Source organism: Sphaeramia orbicularis, chromosome 17 (genome assembly GCF_902148855.1).
Source record: "Sphaeramia orbicularis chromosome 17, fSphaOr1.1, whole genome shotgun sequence".
Lineage (NCBI taxonomy): Eukaryota > Metazoa > Chordata > Actinopteri > Kurtiformes > Apogonidae > Sphaeramia > Sphaeramia orbicularis.
The window spans coordinates 14,869,915-14,882,236 of NC_043973.1; the positions used below are offsets into that span (position 1 = coordinate 14,869,915).

General features: G+C 38.0%; 1 protein-coding gene across 3 annotated transcripts in view; it reads right to left on the reverse strand.

Annotated features, from left to right (window-relative positions):
• Nucleotides 1–4,288: 4,288 nt before the first annotated feature.
• Nucleotides 4,289–12,322, reverse strand: part of mast3a (microtubule associated serine/threonine kinase 3a) — a 49,613-nt gene continuing 41,579 nt past the window's right edge. For all 3 annotated transcript variants that reach the window (XM_030160130.1, XM_030160131.1, XM_030160129.1), the window contains 9 exons: nt 11,610–11,722; nt 11,270–11,451; nt 10,571–10,692; nt 9,481–9,669; nt 8,277–8,500; nt 7,820–7,942; nt 7,161–7,297; nt 6,837–7,021; nt 4,289–6,044 (listed from right to left, as the gene is read on the reverse strand). In XM_030160130.1, the coding sequence (XP_030015990.1) occupies nt 5,182–6,044; nt 6,837–7,021; nt 7,161–7,297; nt 7,820–7,942; nt 8,277–8,500; nt 9,481–9,669; nt 10,571–10,692; nt 11,270–11,451; nt 11,610–11,722 (2,138 nt within the window). In that variant the 3' untranslated portion in view covers nt 4,289–5,181. The remainder of the gene's footprint in view (nt 6,045–6,836; nt 7,022–7,160; nt 7,298–7,819; nt 7,943–8,276; nt 8,501–9,480; nt 9,670–10,570; nt 10,693–11,269; nt 11,452–11,609; nt 11,723–12,322) is intronic.

A 12,322-nucleotide genomic window follows, 5' to 3' on the forward strand; every position in this document is an offset into this window, starting at 1 on the left:
AAGCATTTGTCAGATTAGTTGTTTGTTGATTGTTCCATTGACCATTTCACAATAAACATCACTACAAAATGTATTTTTATACTTTGGTTACATTGCTGCATACTAACTATTTGACTAAGTGACATATCATGACAATTTTTTTCAATTCATACTGAATTGCATCCAAAATAAGACTGGGGTCATAAAAGACCCCACTTGGTAAGTTTTGTATGTAAACTGTCACGGTAGGATGAAGGTTAAAGATGTAATTGTAATGGAAAAATGATAAAGTTGTTAAAAAAAAAAAAAAAAAGCGCCAATATGTAGCATAGTTCAGAAAGTTGACCTGATTTAACAAAATTAATGTGATTTTTGGATTCCGCACACCAAAATTATCCTAAATCAGCTCAAAAAACTTAATAAATTTGTTGTTGACCAGTGTAATGTTTGTAGGAGAGAAAGACGACAACAACCGACACTTCAGAGTCATGGACTTTGTAGTCCTCTGTAATTTATTTATTTCAAGCACTGTTAAGACAATAGAAAAACATACAATGTCACACCAGTCTGCACCAGATACCCACATGGTAGGAAATTCACAAAGGCCAGTTTGTCATTCGGCGAGAGGACAACTTCAACACACCAAAACAAAGTGTGGAAATGATGAAGGATGACAGCTGAGCACCTGCATGAAGACATGAACTTATCGCACTCACTCACACTTGGCACATTATGACATGAGGAGTCTGTTATGGTGCTTCGTTTGGATGCAAAAAGGACTGCAGCTGACGTTTATCACTTTTGATTTATATTCATCACTTCAAATAAAAGGTGAATTATGACGACGCAAGTCTGAACACAAGGCTTAGAGAACAATAACGGTGTGGAGAGGGAACAAAACAAAACAAAGAACATACTCGTGTATATATTGCATCAGATAGTCCTAAATAAACCTCACATTAACAGACATTTTTGTTTTGTTTTTTTTTTTACCGAAAGTACAAAAAATAACTTCCAAACTTCTTATTTGAATCACACGTTCAAGGCTTAAGTGTCATACTTCCATTAGAAATTCCCACATCAAACAGTTTTCTCAACTTTTCTCCTTCATAAAACTACCAGAGGACAGATTTTCTTCTAAGAACTGGAAATAAAACTGGAATCATTTTTAGTTTCATGAGAAAACTATAACAAAAAAATGGGGGGAAAAAAAGAAAACATAGTTGAAAACTTAAAACTTTCATAATACCTCTAATTCAATATCAATCCAAAAAGTTTAACAAAACTAAAAAAAAAAAAAAAATATCCAAGATATTTTAGATAAATGTAAGAAAATTAGATTTGGATGTGAAGCATGCACAATCCTTTGAGGTCGTTTGAAAAGGAAGTTAAGATGCTGCCACGAAAGTGACATTACACATTATATGAGTCCAACTATCCTTACAAGGTCACTTTCAATACACCACCGACAGCTGTTATAAGGTCCACCATTATTTAAACAATATACATCAACAGCATAGGTTATTAGTACTGCAACAAGACTATTTCCATATCAAAATATACAAAAGGAGATCACCTCTACTCTTCATCCACTCTGCTTCTGCTTGAACTCACTCCTCCATTCTGTCATACATTTTTTTTAATAATAATTTAACAAAAAAACCATGACACACACGCATATCTGCACTAAAATGTAAACATTCATTCATAATACATGTAAAAAAAAAAAAACAGCCAAGGAAGCCAGTTTCAGTTGCATCCACTGTACAATTTCTGAATCCCACAGAGAAAGAGATCGTCCTGAAAAGATAAATGTGCTCAAACAGTTACACGGCTACTACGACTTGTGCAAACACTTGGGCTAGACTAGGTTTGTAGGGAGCTGGACGGAGGCTTGATTTGACAAGCGGGTATGTGACGATATAGAGGAGGGAGGACGACAGCTGGGGTTCTGAAGGTAGTCACAAAGCGTTATCTACACACTTGTGTGCTGCTCAGCTAAGGATTTACAACACTGCTCAAAGGGTTAGTTTGGGTTTTCTGTGGTCGTGTAAGTAGTTCTGCCTGCAGTAGATGGCGTTCTACGGTGTCCCAGAGGTGCAACAGGCCAAAAAATTATCTGCTATAAGAAAAAAAAGAGAACAGCCCAAAAAATTATCCACTAGCCCAAAAAATTATCCACAATAAGAAAAAAAAGAGAACAGCCCAAAAAATTATCCACTATAAGAAAAAAAGAGAACAGCCCAAAAAATTATCCACTATAAGAAAAAAAGAGAACAGCCCAAAAAATTATCCACAATAAGAAAAAAAAGAGAACAGCCCAAAAAATTATCCACAATAAGAAAAAAAAGAGAACAGCCCAAAAAATTATCCACTATAAGAAAAAAAGAGAACAGCCCAAAAAATTTTCCACTATAAGAAAAAAAAGACAACAGCCCAAAAAATTATCCACTACAAGAAAAAAAAGAGAACAGCCCAAAAAATTACCCACTATAAGAAAAAAAGACAAGAGCCCAAAAAATTATCCTCTATAAGAAAAGAAGACAACAGCCCAAAAAATTATCCACTATAAGAAAAAAAGAGAACAGTCCAAAAAATTATCCACTATAAGAAAAAAAAGAGAACACCCCAAAAATTATCCACTATAAGAAAAAAAGACAACAGCCCAAAAAATTATCCACTATAAGAAAAAAAAGAGAACAGTCCAAAAAAATTATCCACTATAAGAAAAAAAGAGAACACGCCCCCAAAAAATTATCCACTGTAAGAAAAAAAAGAGAACAGTCCAAAAACTTATCCACTATAAGAAAAAAAAGAGAACAGCCCAAAAATGATCCACTATAAGGAAAAAAAAGAGAAAAGCCAAAAAATTATCCAGTGGCACAAAAAATTATCCACTATATATTTTTAATATAATTATTTTTAGCGTATCGACCTCCACTTCCGGTGGGTTGCTTTGTTAGCATTAGCCACATTAGCTGAAGGCCTTAAAAATTTTCAGCCTATGCTTTTATTTTTTGTGGTGGCCTTAATTTTAAAGCAAGAGACTTTTCAGGTAAACAGCTCCCCCTTAATTGAAAAGGTGGATGATGATTTTTTTTTTTTTTTTCTTATAGTGGATCATTTTTTGGGCTGTTCTCTTTTTTTTCTTATAGTGGATCATTTTTTGGGCTGTTCTCTTTTTTTTCTTACAGTGGATCATTTTTTGGGCTGTTCTCTTTTGGGCTGCTCTTTTTTTTCTTATAGTGGATAATGTTTTGGGCTGCTCTCTTTTTTTTCTCATAGTGGGTAATTTTTTGGGCTGCTCTCTTTTTTTTCTTATAGTGGATAATTTGTTGGGCTGTTCTCTTTTTTTTCTTATAGTGGATAATTTTTTCTGGCTGTTACACCTCTGGGCCACCGCAGCGTTCAGTATATCTGCTATAAACCAGATTTGATGGCACTTTATTTTCACTGCAGATAATTAGCAAACCCTCAATGTTGTAATTGTAAGAAATCTCCAGAAGATCATCTTTAACACAACAAACAAGAATAATGGAGGATACAGAACAGATACTGCTCTGGATTCTGTGGCTGGACACAGATCTTATTTCAGAAGTGGCTGAAAGCGTTAATTCAGTGAAGATTTTCTGCATTTTTTAGCCTCATCTTTGAATAAAATACACTGGTCTACAAGTAAATATGAGTAAAATAGTGAAACTTTACCATGTGTGAGTCACTGATAAAGAAAAATCAAGTCAAAACTGCTGGTTGGCTGAAGTTTACAAGATACAGTCATGGGTCAAAATGTGAAATTTGAGAATTAATGAGAGAATGGGTTTTACTCAAAAGGAATATTTGTCTTAGAGCTACCAGATCTACCTCAAAACACTGTCTGCACATTACAATACATTCACTTTACAGGTTCTATCTAGTGGAGGATTTAGAAATCTATTGTATAAATTCTACATAAACATTATATATGTGTAATTACGCTTTATCAGTTACACTGAAAACATCATTAAACCAGCACTTTTGTCATTTGTTTTCCAATCCATCTTATTAAAATATGTAAGATTCAGCACATTTAGTTTCTGAGGCAAACAATTTCCAAAAAATTGCAGACCAGTGATATCGGTGGGGGTGATGCCACAAGTTACAGGTAAAAAATCCTACAAAAGTTTCCTTATTTTGCCATCTGACAGCAAAGTAAGACCTTCTAAATATAGTGTAGACTCAATCTAATACTGATCTGTACATCTTTTTACATCCACAGCAGTACATTTCATGCCAGTCGCCATCTACTGCAGGTAATAAACTGATTCCACGTAATAAAAACTGAACTAACCCTTACATTGACGCACTTTTTCCTTTTTTTTTAAATAACAGAAGTAGCGTCTTTGAGCCCAACATGCACAAAGCTTCTTATGTACAACTACAGTACCTCTTTTCTATGGCTGAACCATACTTTGGCACCACAGCTAGGCTTCAGAGTATTGTGATGTTGATATTTTTGCGTCCCAATGTTCACCACTACAATATGTATGACAATCTGAGAGGCAGCATAGATTAACGCCGTAATGATACACTATACGTTGCAGGATAAACACAGTCAGTTAGTTTCAAAGGTCCAATCAGAAAACACAACACTACACTTAATTTCAGACAGGCATTGTGGTATATAAAAACTGAAGTACTGAATGGTGTTAACTCTGGTTTTCTGCACCTACTGTAAAGCCACATGTGACTTTCATGGCATTCACTTTGTGCAATTCCTGAAATAAGAACAGCTGAGAAGAACGCACCCAAGGCGTTTTCAGCAACAAAAAAGAAAAAAAAAGTAAGATGAGCATAAAAAGTCATAAATAAGTTTCTTCATTTAAAACAAAAAATATTTACAAAATATATCAATTACAGGTGCCACAGTGATTTCAGAACCAAGAGAGAACAAGCAAAACGGAAGTAAACATAGTATGGCAGTCATTAATCTGTTAACAGTGTTGCAGGATGCATATATTACTGAAAAACCTTATTTGTTTGTTCTTCTGCCTTCAGATGCTTGTAATGATTTGAGACTTGGTCACAGTTTTCTGGACGCACATGCAATGTCTTCAGATGTAGATACAGTAGCAGGTCAAAGACTTGTTTTCACTTTTGAGCCTCGTCCTGATTGAGATTCCATTCCATGTTGAGCTACGTTTAATCCCTGGCAAAGTGAACCAATTAAAACCCTTCTTTCTCTTTTGACTTGGCTTTCTGCGGTGTCGTACTTTGTGATCCTCTTCCATCCAGCTTCAGACTAGACTCTGACTGGGCTGAGTTGATCCAGGATGCTTTGAATGCCTTTGGCTGCGTGACAGGAAACGTGGGGCTCGGCGTCGCCTCTTTCTCCTCCAAGTCATCGAAGCTCACTTCCTGTACAGCCTCCTGCTTCTTGAACGAGTCCCTCCGCTCGGACAGGGCCAGCTTACGCATCACTACCACCTCTTTGGAGTGGTGGTTGCTGCCTCGGTGTTGTGGCGAGGCGCTGGACCGGTGGAGATCGCTGCCTCCGCCCACCGTGTCCTGGTGTCCTCTGTGCCCGCCGATGCACAGACCCTGACGACCGTGCTCGCCAACGCAGACAAAGCCGGTGGCGGTGTCCCCCTCCAGGTCCTCCAGTCCTTCCCCCTCAGACAGAGGCACCTCCATGGTGTGGCGACGGGTGCTATAAGCCTTCCTATCTCCATGGTAACCTGACGACTTGTCTCCTGTTAGCTTCTCTGCAGACTGAACCCTCTTGAGCAGCGGGGAGCGAGGTGGTTCGGCGCTCCTAGGGCGCACCGAATGCCGGGCGATAGTGGGAGGGGACAACGTCTTGCCGTGGAATCCCTGTAGGGACTTGGGGTGATTGGGGAGGCAAGATGGGGAGCACTGGGGGGAGAGAGGCTGAGGAGGGGGGATGCAGGCCAGGGGTGAAGGGGGAATACTGCTGGTGGACTTGCAGCGGCCCGCCTTGGTGTAACGACCCAACACGTGAAGGGAACTGGGGCGGGCCTGGGGCACAGGTGAGTTAGGAGAGCTGGAGCAAGGAGAAGAACTGGAATCTGTAGGGACGGAAAAAGACACGGAAGAGTTCAGCTCTGCTATTTTTTAGGGGTACACTGATTAGCAGATAATGATTATCATGTCTGCTCAGTGTGTGATGTGTGATAGCATTAGCGACCAAGATTCTAATTTTTGCTGTCGTAGCTACTTTGTTGTCCTCCAGGATACCTTGAATTCCTTTTTTCCAGATGCTTACAATCACATGAATAAGTTTAAATAATTAATTAGTTTAAATAATTAAACCCATCAGTAAACCCACCCCTACCTGAATGTGTGATCTCATACCTGATCTGTAAGGCAACAATAATAGGAAAAAAAAAACCCTTACACTCGAGTGCCAGGTTTTTATCTTTACACATAGATAAGTACACTAGCTATAAGAAACAATTATAAGAAACAAACAAAATTACAGGCTTGTTGGCCAAATATGTCACTAAATTCATCGTAACATTAGCTAATATAGCTAATAGGGGGAGTGATCCCAACTTTCTGTCCACATCGATACAACAAAGCCTATTATTATTAAAAATCTTATTAATAGATCAATCATTCACAAAAAAACACCACTACACTGATTATAGGATCAGAATAGAGTAAGAGTACGGTGAATCCTAGATACAAAAAAAATGTGGACTGAATATTTATAAAGAGGAGGTTTCTTTTTCTTTCTTTAAATGAGGCTTAAGTGGAGACAGGATTTTCTGGAGCCAGAATCTAGTAGCCATCAGTAGTATTACAGTATTACAGTCATGATACTTCCCCTTGAATCTACATAAGGTGTCTTCTCTCACCTCCTGAGTGGTCGGGAGCAGGAGAGCGGCAAGGGGTGGAGGGTCCAGGGGAGAGGCTCTGAGTGGGGGATCCGGAGAGGCTGTCACTGGACGACTGGTGGAACCCGGATGAGAAACTCCGACTGCTGTGCATGGGTGGAGGAGGCGTATGCTTGGAGAGCTTCTTCAAGATGCTACGCCGCCTGCTGCTCAGACAAAAAGGCATATAAACACATGTCTGTAGTTTTATTCTTCACATTTGTTTTATATTTTTCATTTATGTTCCATCTAAATATTCAACATTAATGTAGTTAGTGTGGTACACTTCATTCTTCTCCTAAATACCTGTCCTGTCCATCCTTCCTCTTGCTCTTCTTGCTGCGTCGGGCCATCTTAGCCTTGTAACTTGCTTTCCTGGCAGGTCCCACCTTGATCGAGGTGTTCTCCAGTGCAGTAGTCTGGAGAGTCACTCTGTTTCCACTCTGTTAAAAAGAGATCAGTACCATAAGAAGCTTGAACTAGATGGCACTTTGTCTAACTAAAACAGAGTGAGGAAGTGAATCACAAATGTATCACAAAAGAGAAACAGTCAAGAAAAAAACCTTTTACCTTTTTTTTTTCTTCATCAACTATAACCACAAACCACCCACAAACATTTTTATATCTTTAAAAGAAAATGTAATTGTATGTTTATTTAAAAAAATGATAATAAAATTTAAAAAATCAATTCGAAGTCGTATCTGCGACTGTAACAGTAGCAGATGAGATGAGTCACCTTTAATAATTCCATTTTTGTGTGTTCTTCACTCAAGGTGAAGAACTTCCATGCTGACATGTTAGTGTGTGTTTGAGGCTACGACATTGCTGACTGTGCTGCTGCATGCAAGCTGAAAACCGGTTGAACAATCAGTGCATCTCTGGAAAAATGTGCAGTACATGTTCATTTTTTTGTTGCAGTAAGCCAACATTAAATTCAGGTTATTTTCTTAAGCATGTCTCATTACCTTGAGTAGCAGCTCCACCACCTCAGTATGAACGAGTCCCTGAACAGACTCCCCGTTGACGTGAGTGATGAGATCACCAGCCCTCAATCCTGCCTCGTGTGCTGGACTTCCCTCTTCAACACACTATGGACACACAACACACAACCATAAACACGTACGACAAAATTACAGGTCAAACAACCACCTCATCAGCTGTTTCCGTGAATGATAATGTTTAGCCTGGAAAATTATTATAATAAACAAATCCCAGACATACACACACCTGCACACAACATTATTACTGTGATTAGTGAATCACATGTATAAAGGTTACACTGGACTAGACTTTAGACTTTTTGTGTTTACATTAATTAAACCAAAAAGTACATTCAAGAATTGAACATGAAGACAATGAAAAAAACAGATATATTTCACATTCACAGTCTATTCTATTCAACCCTGATATGAGGACACATACCCAAACCATATGGTGGACCGTGTAAACGTCACTGTCTCCCATGTAAACTCTGATGGCTCGCAGAGCAAAGCCAAACCTCTTCCCCGAGCTGTGGATGACCACAGGAGGCCTGAGGCAACTGATGCTGACAGAGAGGTCCCTGCTGGGGGATGAATCTCTGGACGAGGGGTTGGACGACAGGGACAAGGATGATTTGGGGCTTGTGGGAGGACCAGCTGAGTCATCTGAATTCGGAGACGGAGGTGGTTAGAAAGGACAAAAGCATATTTATCAGAGGAGACATTAGGGGAGTCACAAACTTCTGATGGCTGCTTACTTATTTACATTTTACGCAGTTAAGTACTTAATTCTGCAAAGCTCCAATAAATGTAAACTAAAAGTACAGGTTATAATACAATGTATCATTTTTAGTTTAAAGCAAGAATCAACAGAAAATCCGATGGTCAGCAATGTACTCTGCTCTTGTATTAGCTACATTTGTTAGCATATACTGTATGGTTTGTGTTTATTGTGTAAATCATGCAGTATCAGGCTGTAGAGGGCACTGTAAACACAGGAATGCATTCTCTGGGTAAACAGAAAGATAACAGATGGACATTTAACAACATTCATTTCAACTGGTCTTGTGCAACACACTATATCCACACCAGAACCAGCTGCAAGTAAGTTAACAGGGAACTGTACCTTTATTAAACTAATACCCTGGTTTAATTTCATTTTTCTTTCCCACTCAAGTCACCACCCAGCTGTATTATAAAACCGGTGTATTATTTATGTATCATAGCCATCATTATCATAGAGCTAAAATGCCAAAATAAATCCTGATACGTGGTTTTTAAGTACGCACAATGTTTTAACTTGCATTTCGACATTCAGTCCAAAGAACAGTGGAGAAGTGATCTGTTCAAGCTTTAAACTTCCATCAAAGAAAAAAAAAAATCCCCCCGAGCTCCTCAAAAGAAAAGTATCTTGTCCATTTAAAAAACCTTTTTCTTCCACCCCATTTTTTACTTTTTAGTCAAACATGAGTTCCACACATTTCCTATACCCATATCAGTTCCCTTGATATACAACAAACCTAACATGAAAAACAAACATATTTTTTTTAAAAATCACTTCAGTTTACATTTTGTATTCAGTACCCATAATTCCACCACAGTCATTTGGCTCTCATACAGTCACTGAGTGTTCTTGTCTTATCTACCTGGAGTAATGATGAGTGACAGGCCAGAGACTGAGGCCGACTTGGGGACTTTTCCAGCCGGGGGTCTGGGTTTCTCTGGTGTCTCCAACTGGTGGGCAATTCGCCGGGATGCTCCTCTCCTGAATGAAGGCCTTGTACCTGTGCTGTTACTCCGGAGACGAATGCGTCGCAGGTTGGAAACCATCCCATCTAGGATGAGGAGAATGTGAGACATTGACAATGTGAGAAGAGTGATAGAGGCTAGACTCACCTTCATACCCTCAGGGAGATGATACTGTGCACTTCAGAGGAGAACAAACAGATATATGAAGTCATTTATTCCCTCTGCCAAAAGGCTGCTGAATGAGTTAGAGTTGTAGGGTCCCTGTTTATTTATTTATTTACTGTTTCCGACCGCAATAAGCTGCTCACATAGACAGTGTGTGTATGTGTATGTTGATGATGTCTGAAATGTCAGTGTCTGTGCTTTTTTTATACTGTTCTATAATCGACTGAAATCGCATTGGAGACTGTTAAATGGAATTCCCTATCTATCTATCTATCTATCTATCTATCTATCTATCTATCTATCTATCTATCTATCTATCTATCTATCTATCTATCCATCTATCCATCTATCTATCCATCCATCCATCCATCCATCCATCCATCCATCCATCCAGGACAAATATAAACAACCTGAAAGGTCTTAAGAGAGGTACAATTTTACCAATTTTCTGTCTGTTACTAAATGTTTTGTGTATTTGTAATTGTAATGTAAGTTGTAACACACATGTAAATGATAAACTGAGGCATAATGTTGTTAAAACTGCACTTGTTTTTCTTAAGACATTTCAAGTTGTTCATGTTATTCAGATTTTTAAGGAAATGTTGATGTAAACTTTATCATAATGTAATTTTACTTTTTTCCACTGTTATCATTTTACTAGTATATCTATCTATCTATCTATCTATCTATCTATCTATCTATCTATCTATCTATCTATCTATCTATCTATCTATCTATCTATCTATCTATCTATCTATCTATCTATCTATCTATCATAATTGGAGAAGTTGTTGTACAGAGGTTTGTGTTTGTCAGTCTTACCTTCCTCCTCGGCAGAGATGGCGAATCGAGGCATGATGTCGAGGCTCTGGGTGCTGTTCATCACTAGTGGGCTGGTGCTGCGCTCCGACTGAGAGGAACTGGAGGAAGCACGAGGACGGAGACTTGAAGGGAAAGAAGAGCTAATTATACTAACTGAAAACAAAGACCAACTAAAACAAAAAAAAAAGCAATTAATTTTATTAACTGAAACCATGAAAACTACAATGAATCGCAGGTATTGCTGATCTAAAAGGACGTTTACCTTTAATAAACAGTGGTTTCTTGAGTCACATTTGATGTCATGCGTTGTTTCATTATAACATTGATAGCTTCAGTGAATAAAAGTTTTCCTCATATACTAAACTAAATAAAAAACAAAATAAAACCTGTCAATTCCACAACATAAAATCAAAATCGAAATATGCAAATCGAAAAGAAAGCTAATGAAAAATACAAAACTAAACTCTGTCTAGGAAGATGAAACCCTTTGGCATCAGCAGTAAAATTTTCATCTTGAAACACATTTAAACACTGAAGTTCAAATATACAGAATTTATGGTCTTTGGAATAAATCAAATACTGTATTTGCCTGACTTTTTTTTTTTTTTTTTTTGCAATATTTTTTTCTGAAACCTGGAGCTAACAAGGTGAGAATGAGAGCTGTCATATTCTTCTTATAAAAAGGATTATAACTCTCACCTCCCTCTGGGTCCATCTGCCCTCCTGTCTCCACCAGCCAAGTGTTTGTGTCCGTCAACGGGTGAAAGGACTCCTCTGCCCTCCCAACGCTCCTCCTTCTCTTCACTGTGGCTTCGCTCCGATGACGACAGACTCTGATTGGATGGCGTTGAGGTGGACAGGTGCTCTGTGCTGCTGTACACCTAGAGGTTGAGTAAAGGGTGGGGAGGGATCAATATTACATGATCTACTGTGGAGTACTTAAACCACATGCTTTAAAATAACTACTGCAAATACATACTTACAGGATCTAAAGTGCCACCTGGGAATAACAATATATATACAGAGATTAAACTAATACCTTGCTGAATCGATGGGCCACAGAGGAGAACTGACGGAGCTCTAGAGATGATTCATCATCATTGGTTTCATCGTCTTCATCTGAGCCAAGGTGACAGTAGCGCTCTGATCGGGCTGTGGGAAACACAGTGGCAAATGACTCACTGGTAATGTCATTGTTCTGTTGCAGGGGTGTCAAACTCATTTTAGTTCAGGGGCCACATTCAGCTAAATTTGATCTGAAGTGGGCCGAACCAGTAAAATAATAACATAATAATACATAAATAATGTCAACTCCAAATTTTCTCTGTATTTCAGAGCGAAAAAATTGAATTTTACATTATGAAAAGGTTTATATCTACAAATTATCTTTTCAAACAATGTGAATAACATGAACAAACTGAAAAAATGAGTGTAATTTTAACAATATTCTGCCTCAGTTTATCATTTCCACATGTATATTATAACTTACAGATCACAGTGGATCTACAAATACACAAAACATTGAGTAACAGGCAGAATATTGTTAAAATTGTACTTACTTCTCTTGAGACATTTTAGGTTGTTCATATTTGTTCAGGTAATTCACATTTTTTTGCCAAATTATACTTTGTTTTAGTGTAAATACATGAAAATATTTATATTTACAAAGAAAAAAATTTGGAGTTGTCCTTATTTCTATGTTATTATGATAGTATTTTACAGACTCCTGCCCACTTGAGATTGAATTGGTCT